The following is a 26,742-nucleotide window of genomic DNA, read 5'->3' on the forward strand; positions in this document are numbered from 1 at the left end:
CTAGGGTTTGCTATTCGGAGATGACGGGATTCTCAGTTCCTGTACAAGCACTCAAGGTATTAAAATTATGTCGAGAAGGATAGTCGTTATTAAACCTCAAAAATGCGTAAAACAAAAAGGGCCCACAGAAGCCCATACATAAGTGATTGGACTTCCCACCAGGCTGTTTTGTATGATGTTGCATTTTTTGAAGGAGATATGAGTCCTGATTGTAGGAAAAACTAGATATTCAACTTGTCTCCAATTTTCAGCTTTTCTCCTTAGAAAGTCAGAAATATTCTTCTTGGATGAGGTTGGGGACTCTCTATTGGTTTGAACTAAGATCTCGTCTCACTTCCATCAAACAGCTTATTCACTTTTTTTTTTTTTTTTTGCGGGGCAATGAGGGTTAAGTGACTTGCCCAGGGTCACACAGCTAGTAAGTGTCAAGTGTCTGAGACTGGATTTGAACTCAGGTCCTCCTGAATCCAGGGCTGGTGTTTTATTCACTGCGCCATCTAGCTGCCCCAGCTTATTCACTTTTAAGTATTTTCTTTAAGCAGGTGAGATGTTGGAGTTCTCAGACCAAATTTTGTAGGGAGTTTCTAAACTTAGTCTCTCCATGGTCTGGTTCTGGTTGGACTAAGATAACTTAGCATAAGCCAACATTTCCTTTTTTCTCTGGATTTATTTTAGCTTTTACACTGACTCAAACTGGCCCAAATCCATGATGGCAAACCCTTCTTACAGAATCAGGAATCTGCAGTACATAATCATGATTTTTTTTAATGTTGGCATTTGATAACAAAGAACACATCTTCAAGGATCCAGGAAAATAAATTTATTAAACTTTGAAGGGAAAAATTCCACAGACATAAAGAAGTTAAATATAAACCGAAAGACACAACTATTCATACTGGTGAATAATGGCTTGTATAACCAGTAAAGTACCAAAATAACATTCTGAGCTTGATTGAGGTATTTTTTAAACTATTTTTGGCTATAGAAACTTTGTCAGCCTATTTGAATATAGTAAGAGACTTCTTCCAAAAACATATGTAGCTTTAATTGAATTAGTGTTACATTTATGAAATGTTACATGAAACTAAATAATGGAGCTGTTAGAAAACTGCAGTAGCAAGTTAGCAGAAGATCTAATAAACACTTACTACAAAGTCACATGCTGGACTTTCCAAACCCAGTTCCAGCAACTGGCTGCAGTTCTTGCAGGAAAAGAGGGATTGAAAGTCCCTGATGATGTTGTTCGTGTCTTAAAGATGCCTGTGCTTACTGGGCAAATCCCACTGATGGAGAAGTTAAAAAAATTCAAAGTTTCATCTATCTTACTTTGTATATTGCTGCTGCTTCAAATTAAGTCCATTCTCTTGCCCAGATAGTATTTTCCTCTTTAATAATGTACTTTTTGGAGAACTTTCCTCACATCTACTAAGAAAAAATAGTGTTTATTCAGGGACTGATTATCCGGTTTGTACAGATTATATAGATCCTCCCTTTCTCCTTTTCTTTACTATTGTCTGCTTTTGTAGCTGTCTCACTCTTCACCAACATTTTCCTTGAGGGGATCCTAGAGGAAAAACTAAGGGAGGTAAAGTTCAAATCAGATAGTTTTACAACACACCAGAAGCCCTAAGGGGGAAAAAAGTTTGGCATGGGAGAAAGCTACTGATATTGGTTTGTGGGATCTTGTATTATCCACAAATCTCATTTATCTATGTTGCTCTTGTCCCTGATTATCTTGAAAGATGGAGGCTGCCTTTATAAAGGCTGTGGGGGAAAAGAAACCCTAAAATACCCAAACCTAAGTTTCTTGAACAACATTGCCCTCTGTTCCCTGTTCACTTCATTTCATCTGGTTTCAACTTAAAAATGCTTCATGTACCTCAACCCCCACTTGTGAAACAATGGGATAAAAATCAGGCCCTATCTGTGAAGATATAGATGCCAAGGTTTCAGTGCTCATTTTGGATTTTCCCATGGGCTTAAAAATCACTCAAGGTGCAACTGGTTTTTTAAAGTGTTTTTTAAATTTGTTAAAGTGTTTTTAAAACATTTAAATGTTCTGGCAAAGAAATATCTGCTATAACTTTTACTCCTCTTGATACCTATGGGGCGTGGACTGGAATATGGTGGTGAATGGATTCTTTGCTCTTACTTAAGGTTTGCCTGAAAACTTAAAAATGTATAAATATGCTGAAAAAAAAACCCTTATGGTAAGATGAATATGATCTAATAAAGTCACTATAATCATTTTAGAATTATCTAAGGATTGTTTTTTTGGAGGTATAAAAATGACCCTATAAAAAACTAACTTTTTTTTGTTATTTTATTTCATTTTTGCTTCTTATTTTTGCTGCAATGACCAAAACCTAAATCAGTTTTGGTAAAATTGCAACGAATACATTCTTTAGATGGATCATCATAAATTACAGCACACATTGTGTACCGCAATATAAAACAGCCGTGCTTTTAGTCTAGAATATTAAAATATCTTTATCAATTTGTATGTCAAAATAAATGTTTTACTTACCCAAACTACTTCTGCTTTCCTGTTTATATTTTATTTGGTTTTCCCAATTACCGATTAAAAAAACATCAAACAACTCAGTGTATGGTATGATTTGCATTAAATTCTCCTGAACTGCAAAACCACCTGATTTTAGCTTTTTCAAAAAGCATGATTTACTATACATTAAAAACATAGTCATTCAATGTTTAGTATCACAAAATCAACACCCACAATAACAAGACAATCACTGCTACTCAATGGTCTTGGAGAGACAATGCTTTAAAATATTTACAATTCACAATAGGAAAGAGACCGATTAACGCTTGTGTGTTTGTGTGTGTTTATCATGTTTCAACATTTCAGGAAAAAAGCGCTTAAGAACCGCCAAAAAAATGTTTAAACATTATTTTGGTTTAAGCGGACAAGCCCAAGCCATCTTTATGCCATTAAATATATATGCGCAGGGTAAACGCAAGAAAGGCTAGGGCATGATTTTGTTCAGTTGGTCTGTGCTTACGTAGCCACACGAGGTGAGGAATTCTTTGTCAGGCACAGGCAGCGCGGTAGCATTGAGTACAAGGCCCTGTGGAGACTGTACTATGTGAATAGAGGTATAGTCGGGCACGGGCATTTCAGAATTTGAAGGTCCTCCCGCTATTCCGGAACTCACAGCAGTAGTGGTAAGGCTTTCTGTGGTGATGTAAACGTCTTCCTGGCTAAAGCCCGGCTCTACCCGGGGCTCTGGCTCAACATGAGGGGCCATAGAAACACATTTTTTCGCGTCTGCCTCGCAGAAGTAGGTATTGTCCATGATGAAGTTTGCATGACACAGTGAGGCCACTTCTGGGTGCCCATCACACTGTGATATCCCTGCCTTATTTTTTTGCCCGGGTGAAAGAACAACACTTCCTGCAGGAGTAATGTCGCTCACCTGGGCGTAAAAGTCAATGTTTGCCAGTGAACTCTGGTTGCTCAGCTGAGTATGGACAGGTGGGCCAGTTGACTCAATTCCACTTGTAAGAAGCGGTCTTGGCTTGCTACCTTCTGAAAGGATGACACCGTTGGGTGGATGAATAGTTGGGGGCTCACAATTAGAAGGTGACCCATCATTCTTCTGATCAAGACATAAGAGATCTGCTTTCCCTTTCATCCTTTGTGACTGAGCAATGTCTGAAGTCCCATCGCACGAGTCACTGGTACTCAGATCAGTCTCCAGAATGTCTGGCTCATAACAGCTTGTACGTCCAGAGTCATCATCCTTCGCCCCAAGGTAATTGAGGGATTTCTGGTGGTCACTGCTTAGAAGTCTGTCTGTGTCAGATTCTTCTGTCTTTTCATCAGGGTCATCAATGTCCAGCTCAATGAATTCAACCCAAGAATCATCATTGTAGAATTGAGGCTTATAGCTATCATGGCTGGCTAAGATTGTGTTTACCTCTTCTAATTTTCCTTTCTATAAAAATGAAGAAAAACAAGACTGTGAGGAGAGGTTCAGTTTGATCATATCCAGTAACATGTCAAGTAACACAGCAACGGAATAATAAAAACAATAAATACCCAATGAATTATGACAATAATAATAGCACACAAACACATTCAGTGCCTAAGACTTTGTCAGCACCGAATCTTCTTTATAAGGCATTATCTATATGGCATATTATTATATGCTAATGAAGATTACAACCTATCTGACTTAGTAGATAGGTTTTAGGTAGCTCTCTGAGACACAGGGAGTTTGAGTAACTTGAGGCAGGATTTGAACCCAGGTCTTCTATTCTTCTATTCACTGCCTCTAAATAAAGCAAATACATATGTAAGAGGGAGGACTAGTCAATAAGGGAACATGCATGTTTGGTGAGCATCCTTCTAGAAGTAATGATGTGAAATGGAGGGGATCTTCTCTGTCTTTGAGCTTCAAAAGCTTGGGAGGGGGACCAGAGGGGTCTGGGAGCTGGAGTACATGCTAGATTTTGCAAACAACTGACCCGGTGAGGACTGAAACCCTTGGTGATCTACTTGAACTGAGTATAGCAGTAGATAGCAATTGGTCCATCTCCCATGGCTATGCTGTATTTAGAAGTGAATATGGGGAGGGTTGAATGGTTGCAGCAACTTCTTTAAATTTGAGCCAGTTCACTAGGGGTTTGAGAACTTGGGAATAATACACACATTACCATACACATCAATGCTTTCTGGTATTATTCTCTCAGAGAAAGTGGCTGTTTGGGCTTCAGATGGAAGACTTCCCCCAAATCTTATCCTGATTCAGGGATGGGATCCCTTCTGTTCTTTTCCCTGTTTCAAAACTCTTGTGTCTAACAGAAGCAACCAACTTTTCACATGGTCAGGGCCCTGCTTACCTATAAGCAAAATCAGCCTGGATCCTAACTAATGTAGTCCATTTGCATGTTTAGTGTTGCCATGTGAGATTTCAGTAATGCTTCCTTTTTCTAAATTATTATTCAGCTCAGAGCTGTGAATTGGGGTTTTCTTTCTGCTCTACTTGGGGAAACCCTAGAGAGGATCCTTTATTAAAGTCCTATTAAGAAGCATAGCCCAAATCCCAGAGAGGGATTATAATTTACTTTATTACATATGATACTTGGAATGCCTTTCAAATCCTGGAAGAATTATATCTCTTCAATAGAGAGAAAGAAAAAGTCCTTATTCTTTGGGCTCTGCCCTAGTGCCCCATCAATATCATATCTGTCTCTCCCACCAGATTACCTTGTAGTTTCTTTATATACATGGTATATATACTTGTATATATCTATGTTGTCTCCCCTCACAGAATGGAAGTTCTTGGAAGGCAGGGACTATTTCATGTTTGTCTTTGTGATATGCGTAATAAATGCTTATTGATTGATATCATGAACATCATGAGATTTATTTTATTTTTTTTTTGTTTTTTGGGTGGGGCAATGAGGGTTAAGTGACTTGCCCAGGGTCACACAGCTAATAAGTGTCAAGTGTCTGAGGCTGGATTTGAACTCAGGTCCTCCTGAATCCAGGGCTGGTGCTTTATCCACTGCACCACCTAGCTGCCCCCTGAGAAACCCCAAATTAATGTGAAGCAGGTGTCCTGGGCAGGAAAACTCAGTGTAATCTGTTCCCTGCCTCAGGACTAACCACAGGCCAAAAAAGGTTAGTGATTACCTTGAGAAGATCCGGATCTATCCCTTTAATTTTTGGAACTGGAACTGGGGGCAGAATCAGCAGCTTGAGCCTAGCCCGAAAAAAAAAAATCAAATGGTCTGACTGCTTTTAAAAGTATACATTTTATTCTCTAAAAGGTTAGAAAATATAATATTATCTTTATTTTAGAAATATCATCACTAAGAAGGGAAAGAAAGAAGAGAAAATGGTAGAGGCAAAAGGATGTGATGAAAAAATTATACAAGAAGGTAGAATCCATGTGGCAAAATAAACTTTTTACTGTAGTCAGTTTCAAATCAGAGGCAATTCTCTGGCAAACTACTCCATGGATGCATACATGGAAGGATGGTAGCTAGCTTTCACTTTCTAGAGTAAGATTCAGGAACAATTTCTTTCTTTCTTTCTTTCTTTCTTTCTTTCTTTCTTTCTTTCTTTCTTTCTTTCTTTCTTTCTTTCTTTCTTTCTTTCTTTCTTTCTTTCTTTCTTTCTTTCTCTTTCTTTCTCTCTCTCTCTCTCTCTCTCTCTCTCTCTCTCTCTCTCTCTCTCTCGTTCTTTCTTTCTTTTTCTTTGCAAGGCAGTGAGGGTTAAGTGACTTGCCCAGGGTCACACAACTAGTAAGTGTCAAGTGTCTGAAGCCAGATTTAAACTCAGGTCCTCCTGAATCCAGGGCCGGTGCTTTATCCACTGCATTACCCAGCTGCCCCACAATTTCTGGGTTAGTTATAAGAAAGCAACTGTAGGAGACCTTTTGTTTAATTAAAAAAAAAACCCAAATCACATGAAGAAAAGGGATCTCATATTTTCTTGGCTCCTAGACCAACCCTCTATCCATTAGGTCATAGTGTCTACTGATAGCAGTGATGATTTAATGGTTCAGGTGATCCATTTGAGTGTTTGGGTCTTTCAGTTTCAGATACTTAAAATGTAACCATTGTACACACCATTCATTGCACTGCTTATTCCAGCCTTCCTATTCTTGTTTATTATATTACTTACTGCAATAATTGAAGGTAAGATTTGATTTATGAGAATCACAACCTAAGAGCTGGTGGTGGCACCTTAGAAGTCACTTAGTCGATCCCTTTAATGGAAGGTTAGGAAAGTGAGGGTCAAATAAGTTATTTTATTTATTTATTTTTTTTGCTAGGCAATGAGGGTTAAGTGACTTGACCAGGGTCACCCAGCTAGTAATTGTTAAGTGTTTGAGGCTGGATTTGAACTCAGGTCCTCCTGAATCCAGGGCCCGTGCTTTATCCACTGTGCCACCTAGCTGCCCCCAGAGGGTCAAATAAGTTATTTGACTTGCCCAAGATCACACAGGGAGTAACGAGGATTCCATCCAGAGTCCTATGATTCCAAATCTATGTTTTTTTTCCACAACATGATGCCTTTCAATAGGAAGGAACTCTATAGACAGTCTAGTGCAACCTTTACATTTTACAGCCCAGGTGGATTGATTTGCCCAATGTCAGCAGCAGTGGCAGAGCCAAGCCAGATTAAAATTTAGTTGCTCTTATTCCTAATCTAGTTATCATCTTATGACACCATCTTGATCATTTAAATCTTCCTTTTCAATACTTGTCTTCTATCCCCACCTCCAAACTAGAGCTAAAGTTTGTCCTGAAGAACTATAGCAACCTTTTTTGGGGGGTGGGGTGGAAGGGGTTGGAGGGTTTAGCCCTGAGATCCTGAGATTAGGGAACTCCCAGTTACAAAGCTGGTATGTGTGAGAGGCAGGACTTGAACCCAGGTCTTTTTGCTCCTAGATCAGTCCTCTATATATTAGGTTAGGGATTTTTAACCTGGTGTCCATAAACTTGATTACATTTTAAAAAATAATGGTATTTCAATATAATTGACTTCCCTTAATAATCTATATATTTTATTTTCCACATTTAAAAGCATAATTTTGGGAAGGGGTCCATGGGTTTCAACAGTCCATGATATAAAGAAGGTAAAGAACCCCTGGTCAAGGACACGCTGCCCCCGACAGAGTTGTTTTATGGGTTCATATAAAAGGTACGGAAAGTAACTTTCCCTATCTTGGCAGTAGGAAGAACTGATCAAATACTGTGGCCATTCCAGGGCTTGGCTGTCATTCGGAAGACACCAGTGTGAATAGCTTCAATGAGAAAGTCGTTCTCAGAATGTTCTCACCTGCCTTTTCTGGGTGGTCCTTGTTTGTTTTGAGTCAAGCCTCCAGTGTGCTGACTCAGCAGGCTAACCACCAACTTTCAGATGGGAATAAGATGCAGAAGCATGTCTTGTAACATCCTGTTGATTCTGTATCCCTCAAAGACTATTTCTTTCATTTGACTTCTTTCCCCAAATACAGAAGTGCAGAATGACAATATAACCAAATATCCTAGAACAGCTAAATAATAGTAATGCTAGGAAAGCCAGTAATGCTATATAATGCCCTCTTTTTCAATGGCAGAAGAGAAAAGAGCCTCAGATGGAGGGACAAGATGCCTGGGTTCAAGTCTAGGCTCTGGTTGTGACAGTGGGCAAATTTCTTCTTCTCTTGCTCTCTCATCTGTGATATGAACTATCTGCCTGCCAGAGTCATGTGTGAGAAGTACACACTGTGAACCCTAATGCTTTATAGAAATGTAATTTGTGGGGGAAAAAAGAAATGTGATTTGTGGTTATCAGTGTTATTTTTATGAAGATGATGGTGCTATGAGGAGGTTTTCCATCAGTGATTCATACTAATCCATCAATTTTTCTCTCTTTAGTTGGGCCCCTGAAACCACTGGCCTGGGACTAGGGTTACTGTGTGTGGTTGTGGAATGGATTATAGATCACTGTTTTGGCGCCTATGATACTGACTCAGAAGTGTACATCAGTGATGACAACTGGCCACAGTATAAAGAGTAATTGGAGAACTTAGTTATCTAGGTTAATAGAAGGATGTATCATAGATAATCCCCAACTCTAGATAAATAAGAAAATCACTTGGATGTGGCATGGACGAGAATTTTTTAAATTACATTTTAATATGTGATCTGGCAATCTGCAAAATTTTAAACAAAATAATTAAAGTACTTCAAAGATATGGATGTATTGTAAAGGTCTGATTGTCCAACTTTGTCATCCTGTCCTCTTAGTCCTCTGCCAACTGCTCTACTGCTTTCCACTAGTGTCCTGGAAAGGTTGGGCATGGACATTATCATCTCTTGTACTGATACAGAAGATCTGTTCAATAATGATAATTTTTGAATAAAAAGTTTTAAACAAACAAGGGACACATTTAAATGTTTTCCACTCAGATTTTTCCTATACACCTAGGGGATAGTATATAATAACGATTATCACAATTATTATTCTCATTGGATTGTAGATGTAGATCTGGAAGGGAAATTTTTTTTCTGTGAATTTGACATTTCATATTTTTCTTGGGACACAGGGGTTTTACTGTTTTGAATGAGAGGACGATGACTTGATTTGTGTGGTGTTACCTAAAGGCAAGATATTGGACTGAGTGAACTTTAAAGTTTTTGTAAAGCAGTCTTTATGATTCTATGTAACTCAACTAAAAATTCAACTAGGTGATTATTATGGTCAGAGTGCTTTGTTGAGCATTGGAGGAACAAAGATAGGGCACAGATTGGCAGAAGTACTGAAATATTTGAAGTTTTCTTACATGGGCCAAAAATGTATAATCTAGATATTTTCTGGCACATGTTATCTATACTTCCTATTTCTATTAGAACATGGTAATTAGAGGACATGTTTTCTCTACGTGGAAACCCTGTCAATGCTGAAGATGTGGGAGACAAAAAGATATATTTTTTGAAAGACATGAAAGTTTTTTTAAAAAAGCCTTTTCTATAATATGCTTGATTAATTTTAGTCCAGAGAAAATCTGGGGCCCAATAGTGATAGTTTTAAAAAGTGATCAAAAAGATAGTTTCTTGATAAAAGATTACATTTCCCCCTCACAACTCTAAGATGAAGTTTACTGAATTTCTTTAACATTATTTATTTGGGAGGATCCTATTCTTTCCTTCCACTTCAATGTTGGCTGGTTAATTCCTGACAAATTAAATAATGTACACCATAACTCACTTGGCTTTTACAATGTTTCCTGATGATCTCTGGCTAAGAGTGAATTATCTTAATACAGTACTCGAATGTAATGGAACATTACTGTGCTATGAAAAAGAATCAATATGAAGACTACAGAGAAGCATAGGAAGACTTAAATGGTCAGATACAAACTGAAATAAGAAGGACTAGGAAAACAATATATACAATGGCTCTAACAATGTAAATGGCAAGAATAACAAAATGATCAAGACCGAAGTCTGTGTGACTTGACCCTGAAGAAGAAATATAAGAATATACCTATCTCCCTTCTTTGCAGACATAAAGAATTATGGGTGTGAACATTGCATATTAAAATATTAGATTCAGCTGAAATATTAGTTTTATCTATTTTTTTCTTTGTTATGAGAGAAGGCTTTCTGGGTAGGGGAGGAGACATAATATATAGAAAAAATCATGTAGGATGTAAACAAAAGACATAAATAAAACAACTTCTAAAAGATTGAATCATCTTACTTTATAGTAAGATACTGTGCCTATAAATTAGCTTTGTCTCAACTAGCTCATCAACTATACACACTGAAGTATTCAAATGATACACAATTTGGGTTTTATCTAAAGTTATTTTAAATTGTTGACATTACTTCAAAGAGCCCACATGCAATTAAAAAATAAACATTTGTGTTTTCCCCCACCCCGAGCATCTTGAAAGCATTACCAACCACCTATATTATAGGCATCCTTAGATATAAGAAATGGAAATGTTCCTGAAAAGTTGTATGTTAAGTGAAACTTTGTATAGTCCAACTTATTTTTTCCAGTCAATCACATCACAAAATCAAAGATACAATCCCAAGGAAAGTATCATATCATGTACTAAGCTGAAGAATCTTGGCATACTAGAGATTGTATAGTCTGGCAGGACTTTCTCTGCTTTCTGGGAATTAGACTCTAGCTGTGGTTCACTTTAAGAAAGCTCAGAAGCTGTACTTTCCCTTTAGAAACAATAGCAACCACCACAAAACTCTAAATAAACCAAACTCAAAACATAACTCTTCTTTGTAGCATGGTAGTAGAAGGAATTCATGCTGATAGTTTTAGCCAGCTCCACCTTGGGCTGGATCAGGGTTTTGAATATTGAACCTTATTCTGGTGCCAGCAGTGAGAGTGATATGGCAATACAAATACTCTCCAAAATGCAAAGCTCTTGGTGATGTCTAATAATCTTTGATTCTACTTTATACACTTTATAATAAACTTCCATATTCTGTATTTGTGGTGGGGAAATGGGGGGTTAAGTGACTTGCCCAGGGTCACACAGCTAGTGAGTGTCAAGTGTCCGAGGCCGGATTTGAACTCAGGTACTCCTGCATCCAGGGCCGGTGCTCTATCCACTGCACCACCTAGCTGCCCCCCATATTCTGTATTGAGTTACTCATATCAACAGGCATTCGGGACATGATCATAAAATCTTAATCCTAAAAGGGACCTTAGAGACCACTGGTTCAATGCCTTCACTTTACAGATACCAGAAATTAAGCCTGTAAAAGTTAAGTGACTTCTTCAAGGTCACACAGTTGTGGCAAAGGAGGAAGAAAAACCCAGTTTTCTTGGATTCTAGCTCAGTGCACTTTTTACATCTCTAAGATTTTGTCCTGGATATAGAAGGAGAATGTGAAGAGGAATATATGATTGTAACAATTAAAATAATTTAGGTCCAAACCCCACTTTACCTGAAATATCAAGAATAGTTTTTTTAAAAATTAGTTTTTTAAAAAATGGCCTTATATCTCTTCTTCACTTCCTATGTATTTAAGCACAAGATCAGATCAGGCAAGAACTCATTAGTAGCCTCGTGGCTTAGCTGGACAGTTATACCTTTATAGGCTGTATACCCAAGACTCTGCAGTGTAGTTTCATTATTTTGCCTGAATTAGAATGAACATTTGAAAGAAGAGTACAGGACCCGAAGCTAAGAAATGAGTAGACAAGACTTCCAACATGACTTTATCAAATAGGGGCAAACCAGTGTGTGTAGACACATCCATTCTAGGCAGAGAATATATAGTTCTTAAAGAATTTGTAGCCACAGTTGATGGTGTCTAAACCAGTAAACTACCAATGGTATATGGAGCAGGCCCAAATTGGCATGAATATGGAACTATGCATAAAGTTATACTGGATTTTGTTTTTCATTTTTACTTACAATTCTGTGGGAAATCTATTAAGAAATACAAATGGGATAAGAAATGGAAATCTAATAGCTCTATTGACCCCCCTCCCAAAAAAATCCCCAACCTTTTAAATAAGACTATTTCAAACTTACCTTTGTTGTTTAGAAAGTATGAATACAAATAACACCCCTGTCAGCCCAAATATTCCAAAGATAATAATCAAGAACCACGGAAACTGGAAATCTGAAATGCAAAATAAAAATTCACTCACACAAAGGTTTGAGTCTTTGAAGGGATACCTAGGCTTAATGTTTTAATAGTTCACAGTTGCCATTCACTTAGTGAAGTCAGGAGCCATTTTATCTGGAAACTGAGCTGACACCACAAACATTGGTGCTATCCTGGAAGAGTACCACTGCTTGTTTAATAATAATAGCTAATATTTATATAGTGCTTACTATGTACTGGGCACTGCTAAGCACTTTACATTTATTATCTCATTCGATCCTCACAACAACCCTGGAAGGTAGCTGTTATTAGGATCCTTATGTTACAGATGAGGAAACTGAGGCAACAGGTTAAGTGGCTTGCAGTATTGGAGGCAGGATTTTTTTTTTGTTTTTGTTTTTTTTGGTGAGGCAGCTGGGGTTAAGTGACTTGCCCAGGGTCACACAACCAGTAAGTGTCAAGTGTCTGAGGCCAGATTTGAACTCAGGTCCTCCTGAATGGAGGGCTAGTGCTCTATCCACTTCGCCACCTAGCTGCCCCACGGAGGCAGGATTTTAACTCAGGTCTTTCTGACTCTAGCCTAGCACTCTCTGCACTGTATCACTTAGTTGTCTAATTCTTCAAAAGCATTTAAAAGTTTACTCATCCAACACTGATAATTTTTTTGTTCCTTTACAAAAATATGCCATCGAAGCCATTTCATAGATTGTTGGCATTTATTTTTCAATACTTTGACCCATGTGGGTATGTCATTAAGGTAAAAACAGTCCCTTAGAGACTCTCAATAATATTTAAGAGTACAAAGGGGTCCACAGACCAAAAAGTTTCAGAGCAATTGATACACATTAATAAAATCCCACACCTAGTTACTATCTCCATATAGGATCAATACATTAATTCTTTAAGAACTCAAAATTTTGTTGGTGTGTGTGTGTTCTCTCCATTGTAATGTTTCTGTGACTTGGTAGATGGTCTTTGGAAGTTGTGGAAGAAAAATCCATCACCCTTTGGATGAGTATTTTCAAGCTTACACAGGTCTTTTGACAACAGACATAGAGTCTATGACTCCCAGATGCTAGTGCTTTCATCCTTGAGATTATCTTCCATCTACTGTGTTTATACATATGTGTGTATCTATGTCACACACATATGTGTATGCATTATTTGTATGTACTGAGTTATTTACATGTTGTCTTCTCCATTAGAATATAAGCTCTCTGAGGGCAGGCATTGCTTTTACCTCTGTGTCCCTAGAGCTTAACACAGTACTTAGAGCACAGTAGTTGTTTAATAAATGTTTGACTGACTGTATTCAAAACCCTTCCATCTTGGTAAAGTCTACCAGGGTTTGTACTCTTCTAGCACAGCCTTTGAAAATATTGAGTCACCTCCTATGATGGGGCTTTGGAGTACTATAGGTACCATATATAGGATAAAATCTTATTATATATCATATCAAATACTACTAAAAGTAAGTGGGCCACAGGCTGGGATTTAGAATTGGTTTTGTTACAGAGATTTTTCACTTTAATGGTATCTTTGAAATGGGATTCCACTTGCATATCACATACAAAAGTAGGCAGTTAACTTCTCTATAGCCTGTAGTATGTCAATTGAAATATTTCCTAAATGTCATCATTATCCTGAAGACATTCCAGGTAGCTAAAAACCAATCCCATTTTTAAAGATCTTTAAAGATGGAAATTCCATGGCCTCTCTTAAAAGCTAATTAACAATAACATCTAGCATTTATATAGAGCCTTAAGGGTTGCAACTGCTTTATAATTATTAACTGACTTGTTCAACTATTTAATGCCATTAAGAAATTCTTCCTTTATTATATAAATTAAGTATATCCTCTATGCATCCAGTTAACCTATACCCTCTTTATTCTACAATGGGAATAGGCAGTAGTTAATGGAATTTGGAGCGATGACTGGCCACATAATACTAATGGCTGACATTGAAAGAACACAAAAAAATATCCCTGCTCTAGAAGCGTTTCACTTTCAACAACATATTACTTAATCTGGTTAGTCTTCACAGAGTCACTTGAATAGCTTTGTGCTTCTCTTTTTTTTCCTTCCCTCCTCCCCATGCCCTTTCCATTCTATTCACTGGAGAAAAATATTACTCCTCTGTTGAGCTATAGGAATTCCAGAGGCTCCGGTTTGCTCAGAACCCAACTGTATATTTTGTGGAGCATTTTTTTTTTTTTTGGTGAGGCAATTGGGGTTAAGTAACTTGCCTAGGGTCACACAAGTAGTAATTGTTAGATGTCTGAGGTTGGATTTGAACTCAGGTCCTCCTGAATCCAGGGCCAGTGCTCTATCCACTGTGCCACCCAGCTGCCCCGTGGAGCATTTTTTAAAAGGCAAAACTCTCAATAATCACCTGTGGACAAAATGACCCTGATTGAGCCTCATTACTTCAATTTCCAGGCAGTATTATTTCCCTATTTTAATTTCAATGGATGAGGAAAGTGAAACTCCAAAAAACTAAGTTACATGTTTATTTGTTTTTGTTTTTTTTGTGAGGCAATTGGGGTTAAGTGACTTGCCCAGGGTCACACAGCTAATAAGTGTCAAGTGTCTGAGGCCAGGTTTGAACTCAGGTCCTCCTGGCTCCAGGGCCAGTGCTCTATCCTCTGTGCCACCTAGCCTCCCCTAAGTTACATGTTTAAATTCACATGTCTTGTAAATGGCAGATTTAGGATCCAAATCTAGACTCTCTGATTTTCAAATCCAGTTTTTTTACCTCAAGTCACCCTGGAGTCCTCTTTTCTCTTCTGAAAACAACTCTCAGCCTTTTAGCCTTTATCTTTCCTTTATACTTTTTTTTGGTTTTTTTTTGCAGGGCAGTGGGGGTTAAGTGACTTGCCCAGGGTCACACAGCTAGTAAGTGTCAAGTGTCTGAGGCTGGATTTGAACTCAGGTACTCCTGAATCCAGGGCTGGTGCTTTATCCACTGCGCCACCTAGCCGCCCCTCTTTATACGTTTTTAAGTGCCACCCATTGCTCATCTTCGTGACCCTCCTATGAATTCTCTCTCTTAAGTGATTCACAATTTTTGCTTTAGAACTGGAGCTCAGAATTGGCCATAGTATTTAAGTAAGGGTGTGAAAAAAACTGAGGAAAATAGGGCAATTTTTGGATGATTCCTGCATGCTATATTTCTATTGATTCATTTGGCCCATATTTCTGACTCTGGAGTCATAAACCCCCTAAACCTGATAAATATTTCTCATCCCATTCCAGTATTGGGCTAATAAGAAATTAGAGGAAAACTATATTGGTGACCCTGAGCTGGGAAACCTCTGAGAGACATTATCTGATCCTCATAATTAACTATCCATAAAGGTCTATAACTTAATCTCTTCCCTTGGCTTTTGGATAGCTGTGAAGGAAATAATGTGGAAGCTAATTCCCCTTCCTTTTCCTCTAAAGAGGTCTGCCTTCAACAGATGGAAAGAGAGAAGATTTCCTTCCATCCTTGAAATCTGGGTCCTAATGTGTCTCTGCTCTTGGTAACAAATAAATGAGTAGCATGTGTAGACAAATGCCATTTTGGTTTTCATTACCATTGATTTTCTCTTCACATTCATTCATAACAGGGCTCATCTGAGGAAATGTTACATAAAGTATTTCACTGAACTCCCCAAATTTATCCGAGGTACGTTGTCTGGATCTGACTCGTATTTCATATTCTCTATCCAATCTCAAGGAGTACACTGGAACAGATGTGGAGCGTACGAGTTCCATCTATAGAGATAAAAACATCACCAACAATTTTCTGGTTAAAAAAGGTGGAAGGGACTATAAGCTTCTCAGAAAAAAATGTTATAATCATGTGATGATATTTGCTTCATTTTACATAGTATATGTGCTCTAGAACAGTTTTGAGGAGGCAATAAATTTGTCTTCAGTTCCATATATGATTATACTGGAATTATTTCACAAAATTATTAATATTGTTTCTAGTTAATGAGAATAATTCATTACTTAAGAAGATCCCATGGTGAGGCTTTTGCTAAAGCAAAGAATCCTCCTGGAAGGTGGTAGGGCTTTTGTATAAATTTCAACATCTCTAGGTCAGGTCTTCCGAAAGCACGGGTTCACCTCTATTTGAGTTCTTGATGTATCAATGAGGTAAAATAGTCATTGGATGCCCATTAGCTGTTATCAGAGCATTGGAAGAGACTTTTGGGGGGATGCTGCTCTTTAAAGGACATCTGTATTGGGGAGGTGGGGCAATTAAAGAGGGAACAGATAAAACCATATAAAATAGAAACATGTGTGCATATGTAAAAGCCACACCAACATACAGAGTTTATGACTGCAGAGGGGACATTGAGACTCAAGGAAATTAGAAAGAACCATGAACCACAGGCCTAGAAAGGGCTTTCAGATGAGGTCACTGTATTGTTAGCCTTGCTTAATTGCTTTACTTTGTTAAAGAGAGCTCTCATGGGCAGAGGTAATCTAGAAATGTTTGCAAAGAACAAACAAAACATCAATAAAACTTAAAAAAAAGAAAAAGAAAAAGAAGTCTTCTGGTACTTCTCAATTCCATTCATTAAGAACTCACTAAGGGGGGGCAGCTAGGTGGTGCAGTAGATAAACACCAGCCCTGGATTCAGGAGTACCTGAGTTCAAATCCAGCCTCAGACACTTGACACTTACTAGCTGCGTGACCCTGGGCAAGTCACTTAACCCCCATTGCCCTAAAAACCCCTCCCCGCCAAAAAACCCCCCAAACCAAACCAAAACAAAACAAAAAAAAGAATTCACTAAGAGATTTCCTGTTTCTCCAAAGGCTTAAAGCTACCTGGAAAGACAATTCCATATACTATGAAAAAATATTCAGAAGAAAGTCTCTGGTTTCCCTTAGTAAGGTGTATAGCCCTCAAAATCAGCATTTTTCCCATCAAGTCTTTGAGGTAAGGATGATGTGATGATGTTTGGACTGGGAAGACAGTCTTTTAGAAGATACTGCTACTCAAGAGGCAGACCAAACTAGGGATGATTTCTCCCCAAGTCAAATATTCAAAGCAGATATTCAGTATGTGCTTTTCATATATTTGTGGGCAGAACACTATGTGCCTGTTTATAGAAAATGTGGGATACTCAATTTTTCAACACCATGGATTTTTCACATAAATAAAATTTCCATAATTTGTTTTATTAAGTCAAAAGTTGGACTCAGAGACTTCTAAAACACATTTCCCTTTCACTTCAGAATGTTTCCACTTGAAAAGTATTTATTTTTCTCATATTTACATGGAGTGGTTTGGCTTCTTTTAATTCAATCAAATTCAATTCAACAAGCATTTTTAAGTGCCTACTACGTGCAAGGCACTATAAGAGGCTGGGAATACAAAGACAGGAAAAAAATCCCTATCCACAAAGACTTTTCCCATTCTATATACTACAATATATGTAATAAACATATCCTTGAATAGTTTTCTGGTAAGCCAAAATTATATGTATCAAACCCACTATCTTTTGAGTTGCAATTTTTAAAAATGTTTTTATCCTTGGAACCTTGAGTATTGTTTTTGCTGTGATTATCCATGATTGATTCTTTTTTTTTTAACCACCATAACCCTTTTGAGATTTCACTAGTAAGAATATTGCCATCTTTGCCTCATTTCCCCTGTACCCAAATCATGTTTTCTTCTTGTTCCATCCTATTCTCCTTTTGTATTCCATCTTTCCCTTTTTGGTTAGCTCCCCACTACTGGCTTCTATTTTCTTTGGATGTGATCTACTTCCTTTTATACATCCACTCCCATGCATTCTGCTGTTTCCTGCTTTCCCCTCCCCTTTAGCTTAATTTTTTCCAGACATAAAGCAATCCAAATTCAGCTACTGGTTTAGATGCAGAGATAGGCAGGACAGAAGTGTCAAACTGTATCAAGTGGTTCTGTGAATATCTACTGTCCAGTGCTTTATAAACCATATCCATTGGTGATCACACAGTGTCAGAAGACAGGTTCTTTTGCTAATGCTGCCCTGTATTGGCAAACCTCACGAAGGGCTTTTAACTGCTCTGACTCTCAGTTTCCTCATCTGTAAAAAAGAGACAGTAAAATTACTTGCCCTACATATGCCACAGAGTTGATGTGAGGCAAGTTAACTACAAAATGCTATCTATATAGTTGAGATACATTATTAATTGTATTAAAAACTTCAAATATTTATATTATTTTTAGCGGACATTTTAGCACAAAGAATAACTACATGGTCACTAATATCTCCAAATATGTTTAAAAATGCATTATTTTAGAAGCAGTGTTTCCAAACTCATCATTGTGAATAATAATGACATTTACAAAGTTTTAAAATTTGCAAAATGCTTTGCAAACATAGTTGTTACACAGTCGTTTTTCAGTTATGTTTGACTTCATGATCCCATTTCTTGGCAAAGATACTGGAGCAGTTTGCATTTGCTTTTCCATCTCATTTTACAGATGAGGAAACTAAGGCAAACAGGGTTAAGTGACTTGCCTAGGGTCACACAAGTAGTAAGTATGTGAGGCCAGATTTGAACTCAGGTCTTCCTGACTCTGGGCCTGGCCCTCTATCCACTAAACTACCTAGTTTGCAAACATAACCTTATACTAATCCTATGAGGTGAGTTACTTTCTTCCCTTTATAGATGAGGAAACAGAGAAACTAGAAGTCTGAGAGAGACTAAGTGATTTTCCCTAAAACTAGCAAGTATTAGAGGTAATATTTGAACCCAGGGATTCCTGACTGTAAGTCCAGTGTTCTACTCATTGTACCAAGCTTCCTGTAAAATGGCAGCCCTCCTAAGTCACTCTTAGCAAGGGTCTTGAAGCTTTAGCTGTCTCTGCTTACTTAATTCCCCTTTCTTCCCGATTATACTCTTGTTCATGTTCTGATACAGCATTTAACCCAACTTTCTGTCACAACTAGAGTTGATAACTTAATCCAAATGGGGGGAATCTAGAAAACAAAACCCAGGAGGGCAGCATTGTAATATTCTGAAAGCTTCTCACAGTGCACATTTCTGTCAGTGACAGAGCTGGCACAGTTACCAGTGGTTCACCAGAGTGGACAGTACCCAGTGCCTCAAAATTCTGAGGGGTATACAATGCCAGAAAGCTGGATGGATATACTCTGAAGATGAGCCAGAAACAACTTGGCTAGGTCAGGCCTGTGGTTAGGCTGCTTTGGAATTAGACAGACACTGGAATAAGCACGATTATCCTGTTTTTCTTCTTGTTCTGCACCATGTGGAGTTTATCTAAGTGCTGAGTTCCCACGGACTTGGCAATGAAAGCCTTTGTAGGGGTTCAGAAAGAGACAGGGAACCAGTTCTATATTTGCTCACACAAGGACCCTTTTGCCTGCTTATCCCTCCCACAGGAACATGGCTTTCTGAAATGGCTAGGAGAGGATGTGTTTCCTCTGGGATACCCCTCCTAGAACTTGTGTTAGGGGCTTCTCAGCAGCTGTAATTCTATGCATGTGAGTCTACTGGGGCTCCATGTTTAGGCACATTCCCAAACAGAGTTGCTTGGTCAGTGTGCCCTGGGACTTTACAGCATCGTATGGAAGTGGGGCTTGGGGGAAGTTGTCTGTCTTTCCTTCCTCCTGTTCTCTAATGTAAACTCATAGACAGTTTCCCTCTGCTCCCTTCCAGAACCACAACAGTATCTCATTCACTAGTTCAGCTACTGCAACATAACTAAAGAGATGAAATGTCTCAATTACCCAGAGTTCTAGAGCATGGAGAACCCCTATAATTCTCTGCCCCCACCCCCTGGGGTATGAGGCTTGCTAAGGGGACATATCTGGCAAATCTTCCTTTCCCTTCCCCCATCAGGAACCAGAATGTTACTGGAAATGAAAGTTAAGTTTGAAGTAAAAGGTATCAAAGCCAAAGTTATCATATTCACTTCTTACCTTTTTCCATTGGGTGTCATTTATTTCTTTGTACTGAAGTTCATACTCCAAGAGGATCCATCCTTTCTGAACATCTGCATTAGGAGGTGGCCCCCATCTCACCTGGATGTCTGCATGGATCCCTGTTAGGCTGGTGTTCAGCAAAGTCCAGTTGAGGCCAATGGGTGGATCTGGTTGTACTGTTCATTTCAACAGTGTATTAACGAATAAATATAGGAACACCACTTTGTTTTAATTGTTATGCTAATTAATTAATTACATATTGTATTAATACAATATTCACTTCTGATAAATTCCAAGCACTTTCTATAGTTTCATTGTACCCTTTCTGTATCCTTTCAGTATTTCTACTTTATTTTTTATTTTTTGCAGGGCAATGAGGGTTACGTGACCTGCCCAAGTGTCTGAAGTCGGATTTGAACTCAGGTCCTCCTGAATCCAGGGCCGGCGCTTTATCCACTGCACCACCTAGCTGCCCCTTCCACTTTATTTATTTATTTATTTATTTTTTGGTGAGGCAATTGGGGTTTAGTGACTTGCCTAGGGTCACACAGCTAGTAAGTGTTAAGTGTCTGAGGCCGGATTTGAATTCAGGTCCTCCTGAATCCAGGGCTGGTGCTCTATCCACTGTGCCACCTAGCTGCCCCCCACTTTATTTTTTAAAAATGTTTCTATATATTGATGACTTGTCTCTGTTTTCATTTTGTTGCTGTTTAAGCCATTCACAGAAACTTTCCTTTTGAGTTTAAAAACTGATCTGGATCTTTTGGAAGATTGGTGAGAGCATCTTGTATCTATTAATTCTGGTTTTTCTTTAGTTCTTACAACAGTCATACTTTGGAACTTTGTTGAGTAATTCTGTTTCCATCTAAAATGCAATAAAAGTTTGAGAAAGCAAGACCTACAATACCATAACAATTTGCCAGATCTAGAACCAAGACTAAATAAAACTCTTATCCTCAGATACAATGGGAGTATTATGGTCATTGTGATTTTCTCTCAGAATAACATGTGTAGAAAATCAAACTGATCTCCGAAAGAAAGAAGATGCAATATCTTCTGACCTCTGTGCTCAACCTACTATCTGTGTATTTGGAAAACTGGTGCTAATGCACCTGTATATCTTCAGCTATGCTTTTCTGTAGTACCCTGCCTGTTAGGCCACAACCCAGGTTTCTCAGAGCTGAGAAACAGCAGCTGTGATGTAGAAGCCAGTCTACATCAAATATCTAATTTGACGTTTTATAGAGAGCCTGATCATTGGCATTTAAAAAGAAGACTTTCTAAACCTTGGTCCTCAGTATTAGGGGCTTTGAAAATAACAATTGATTGATTCAAAATAAGATTTGCCATTTTAAAAATCTGTTATCATAGTTTTATCTGTGGACATAACAGTAAGAAAGATGTACTATCACCTGCCTTGCTGCTGCACCCTAAGAACCACTGGGTCTTTCCATACAACTTGCAGCTAAAACCTCTTCTCTTGGAAGTCTCGCTCTTTTAGAATATGAGCCCTGTGTAAGCAGGGACTGTCTTGCTTTCTCATGTGAACACCAGCTTTTAGCCCAATGCTTTACAAATAGTAAAACTTAATAAATACTTTTTCATTTATTTATTTATTGGTTCATTCATAAACCCACAGCAAATGAAATGACTTGGATTGTCAGGATTCATCAGAGAGAAGATAATGACATATTGTTGGAGGCCTTTATTGCCTGACTGAAAAGTCAGGGGTCAAAGGAGAAAGTCCTTAGGGGCAGCTAGGTGGCGCAGTGGATAAAGCACCGGCCCTGGATTCAGGAGGACCTGAGTTCAAATCCGGACTCAAGACACTTGACACTTACTAGCTGTGTGACCCTGGGCAAGTCACTTAACCCCCGTTGCCCCGCAAAAAACCAACCAACCAACCAACCAAAAACCAAAAAAACAAATGGAGAAAGACCTTAACTGTGACTTTCTCTTTCCTTTTTTTTTTTTTTAACAATAGGTCTCTCTGTTGTGCTGTAGTGAAGTCTAGCATGTTATTTTGCATTTTTCCATGACATAAACATACTAGTAACTGTGCTTTTTGAGGACAGAGAATTAGAATCTAGTGGCTACATTATGCATGTTAAACTCCTATTCTATGTCTACACAACTACTTATCTGGTGTCACAGACTGCTTCCTCAACTGTAAAATAAAGGGTTTTGATTAAATGATTTCTAAGATCCTTTCCAGCACTAAATTCTAGGATATCATGATATAAAGGAATGAGATGTTCAGTACAAGGGAATTACTCGGATAACTGAAATGTGCCCTTCAAACCCCTCCAATTAAAAAAAATAACCAATTTCAATAGAGATCTTTCCAAACTGTATCACATACTTCCCTTCTTCCCCAGAGGCTTCTGACCACAATATAACTTTCTTTCTTGATGATTTAGAGTTACTGTCCCAAACATAAATTGATGCTAGGATGTGGCCTCATTCTGCTCTCATCAATAAAATGGGGAGGTTGATGTATATGTTCTTTAAGATCTCTTCTAGAATTAGTCAAAGTCTAATTGCTTGCTATTAGCTTCTTCTTGCTTTCTTTGTAGTAGTCATCAATCTGGTGGGATTGGGAACCTAACTACAATCATTAAAATCTTGGGCAAACTGTTGGTGGAGTTGTAAACTGATCCAATCATTCTGGAGAGCAATTTAGAACTATGCCAAAAGGGCTACTAAACCAGGTATACCCTTTGACTCAGTGATACCATTAATAGGTCTATATCCCAAAGAGATCAAATAAAAAGGAAAAAGAGCCATATGCACAAATATGTATATCAGCTCATTTTGTGGTGGCAAAGAACTGGAAACTGAGGGGATGCCCATCAATTAGGGAATGGTTGAACAAGTTGCAGTATACGATTGTGATGGAATACTACTGTGCTATAAGAAATGACTAGTAGGATACTTTCAGAAAAACCTGGGAAGACTTACAGGAAGTGTTTCGAAGTGAAATGAGCAGAACCTGGAGAACAGTGTACACAGTAACAGTGATATTGTATGATGATCAACTGTAAATTGCTTAGCTATCACCAGCAATACACTGATCCAAGACAATTTTGAAGGATGTATGATGAAAAAAATGCCATCCACCTTAAGGGAAAGAACCGATGGAGTTTGCATGCAGATTGAAGCATACTTTTTTACTTTCTTTATTTTTCTTGTGTTTTTTTGGTCTCTTTTTTCTTTTGCAACATGGCTAATACAAAAATGTTTTGCATGATGCACTTGTATAATCTATATCAGATTGCATGCCTTCTCAATAAGAGGGGAGGAAGAAGGGAGAGATTTTGGAACTCAAAATAAAAGAAAGAATGCTAAATTTTTGTTTACATGTAATTAAGAAAAATAACTTTAAAAAAACAGAAAAAATAAAATAATGCAAAATAAGGGCAAAATTCCTCCCCTCTATTTCAGCAACTCAGAGGTTTTCTGTAAAGTGCATGAACCTCAGTGCATGCATTTTGAAATCTACTAGGGTTGTTCAGAAGCCTCCTTCTTCTTTTTCCCCCTCTCCCCAGGATACTTGTGGTTACTAGATAAGCGAATGCCAAATAATAATAATAATGATATCTGGCATATATAGTGCCTTAATAATTGCGGAACACTTTACATATGTTAACTCATTTGATCCTCACAAGAACCCTGGGAGATAAATCAGATTAAAAAAAAAACTTTTTTTTTTTTTTTGCTTATGCCATGCCAAATAATCATCTTGATTTAGTTTTTTCACTTAATTGGCCAAAAGGATTGATTGTTTTGGTATTATGTAAACATGACTTTAAGCTCATTTTGGCTCTTCACCGAATGAGAACATAAAATTTTGGAATGGCTATGTGATGTTGTCCATAATAAACAAAATCTTGCCTTTTGTTCCATCTTCCATTAAAACAGTACAAAAGCCAATACATTTCAGTTGATAGAGATTACATTATAAAAGCAATGAATCATCAGGCTAGAGGACCTCAAGAGTCCATCTGCTCCATCTCCTTGCTACTAAGGGAAAGATTCTACAACCTCCTCCCTTCCTCTTCCATGTAAGGAACCTAAGTCCTCCTACTTCCTACCTTGACTCCCCTTCTTTTTGCCCTCTCATTAGGAAAAGATGCTGGCTGCCAATTCTGCAAAATAACTCTCCACATGTTTATAAAGTATTATGGTTAGTTTTTTCTTGGTCGCTTTCATGGGGCATTTCTATTTAATCATTTCAGGGATTTAGAAGATACCAGGTCACTCAGTGTCAAACCATGTCAAGCAAAACACAAACCTGAGATTTACCTATTTCATCAACAGTGAAACATCTTTTCTCCAACTCATGACTAATATTTCTTAGCTTGATACAATAGGGTGTCCAAATGGAGGTATATGATGAATTGAAATAACAGCTGTTTTCTCCAGCAGAGACATAATCAGGGCATTCTTTCCACTCTTCGTCAACCCTGAAATGAAGAGAATAAAGAGTGGATTGTTTCAGCAGTCGTGTTATGGCTGAAGGAGAAGTGGAATGCATCATGGGTCAGATTAAACAGTGCCCATTCTAACTTAAATGACATAGTGAAGTGCTCTCAGATGGATGGTTCAAGTGGAGTCAGAAGGGACTTTGAGGCCTTATTTCACCCTTTTCCTCAGAGTGATCTCTAAAAAAAACCCAATTAGAAGTCTCTGGAACTGGAGATTTCATGACCTCACTTGACAATAAACTAGAGGGCTTATTTTTTTGTCTGAAACTTTTTCCTTATGTGTCACCTATATAGCTCAGGACAAGTCTCACACAAATTTAATTCAGCTTCCTCATATTTACTTTGTACATTACAAAGCTAGTAATTCCCAGAGGTAGGATGTGAACCTAGGTCTTTCTACGTCCAAGTTCAAGTTCATCACTCTTTCCCCCACTCTGATAGACTGTCAGCTCTTTGATGGCAGGTACTGTTTCAGCTTTGTCTTTTTATCCCTAGCTCCAAGTAGAGCAGCTGGCACGTATTAGGTGCTTATTAGTACTTCCTAATTTGTGAGTTAGGTTTCTATCCCCAGGAGAAATGGAGAACACCATCCTCTGTAAAATGAACCTTTAAATCCAAAAAGACCATCTTTCCTGTCTCTTTCTAAATTAAGTTATCTCAATTGTGGTAAAACCTCAGTAGTGTTTTCTCCTGTTGTTGTTGTTGAGTTTTTTCAGTTGTACCCAACTGTTCATGACTCCATTTCTTGGCAAAGATACTAGAGTGGTTTGCCGTTTCCTTCTCCAGCTCATTTTACAGATGGAGAAATTGAGGCAAAAAGGGTTAAGTGACTTGCCCAGGGTCACACAGCTAGTAAGTGTCTGAGGCCAGATTTGAACTCAGGAAGATGAGTCTTCCTACTTCCAGGCCCAGCACTCTATCCACCATTCTACCTGGCTGAGCCTCATAAGTAGAGCTGGGGTAAAGAATTGGCAAGGTAGATAGCAGCCTTGTGTAATAGTATATTTACATAATGGTGTTTGCATGTGGGGGTGTTGGCTGATACAATCAGATGATCTTTATATATTACTTTTTTTTTTTTTTAGTAAGGCAGTTGGGGTTAAGTGACTTGCCCAGGGTCACACAGCTAGTAAGTGTTAAGTGTCTGAGGCCGGATTTGAACTCAGGTACTCCTGACTCCAGGGCTGGTGCTTTATCCACTGTGCCACCTAGCTTCCCCTATATATTACTTTTTAATAGAAGCACATTTTTAAAAATATTGATTTCTTAAAGGGAAAAAGACCCACATGTACAAAAATATTTATATCTGCTCTTTTTGTGGTGGCAATGAATTGGAAATTGAGGGGTTGCCCATCGATTGGGGAATGGCTGAACAAGTTGTGGTATATGAATGTAATGGAATTCTATTGTGCTGTAAGAAACAATGAGCAGGAGGAGTTCAGAGAAACCTGGAAGGACTTGCATGAACTGATGATGAGTGAGATGAGCAGAACCAGAAGAACATTATACATAGTATCATCAACATTATGTGTTGATCAACTGTGATAGATTAGATTCTCCTCACCAATACAACGGTATAACAAAGTTCCAAAGGACTCATGATGGAAAAGGCTCTCCAAATCCAGGAAAAAAAAAGAACTGTGGAATATGGATGCTGATTGAACCATACTATTTCTTTGGTTTTTGGTGCTGTTGTTTTTCTTTTTTGAGGTTTTTCCTTTTTTGCTCTGATTCTTCTCTTATAACATGACTAATGCAAAAATATGTTTAATGTTATTATATACATACATATATATATATATATATATATATATATATATAAAACCTATATCAGATTACCTGCTGTCTAGGGGAGGGGGGGAGGGGTCAGGAGGGGAGGGAAGGAGAAAAAATTTGAAATTGGAAATATTATATAAACAAATGTTGAAAACTATCTCTCTATATAACTGGAAAATAATAAAATACTTTTATCAGGAAATATATATATATTGATTTCTTTTTTATATAACTTTTATTAATATGTATACCCCGTCTGCCACCCATATTAAAACCACTTATAGGAAATCTGCTTTTTTTTTTTGCCTTCCCCCCCCTCCCAATCACAGTGTCAGAGGCCTACAGGGTTCTCAATAAACTTGTGTATTCAGGGAATGCTTCTCTCTATCTACTGTACCATAAGACCCTACCTTAGATACCCATAGTTT

At 38.0% G+C, this 26,742-nt stretch overlaps 1 protein-coding gene across 2 annotated transcripts in view; it reads right to left on the reverse strand.

The window, feature by feature from the left end:
- Positions 1 to 805: 805 nt before the first annotated feature.
- The window catches only part of GHR (growth hormone receptor), a 356,653-nt gene continuing 330,716 nt past the window's right edge, over positions 806 to 26,742 (reverse strand). For both annotated transcript variants that reach the window (XM_043990446.1, XM_043990453.1), the window contains 6 exons: positions 24,357 to 24,517; positions 20,049 to 20,227; positions 15,695 to 15,875; positions 12,039 to 12,129; positions 5,663 to 5,732; positions 806 to 3,959 (listed from right to left, as the gene is read on the reverse strand). In XM_043990446.1, coding sequence (XP_043846381.1) covers positions 2,988 to 3,959; positions 5,663 to 5,732; positions 12,039 to 12,129; positions 15,695 to 15,875; positions 20,049 to 20,227; positions 24,357 to 24,517 — 1,654 coding nt within the window. In that variant the 3' untranslated portion in view covers positions 806 to 2,987. The remainder of the gene's footprint in view (positions 3,960 to 5,662; positions 5,733 to 12,038; positions 12,130 to 15,694; positions 15,876 to 20,048; positions 20,228 to 24,356; positions 24,518 to 26,742) is intronic.

Source organism: Dromiciops gliroides, chromosome 1, assembly GCF_019393635.1.
Source record: "Dromiciops gliroides isolate mDroGli1 chromosome 1, mDroGli1.pri, whole genome shotgun sequence".
NCBI classification, from domain to species: domain Eukaryota; kingdom Metazoa; phylum Chordata; class Mammalia; order Microbiotheria; family Microbiotheriidae; genus Dromiciops; species Dromiciops gliroides.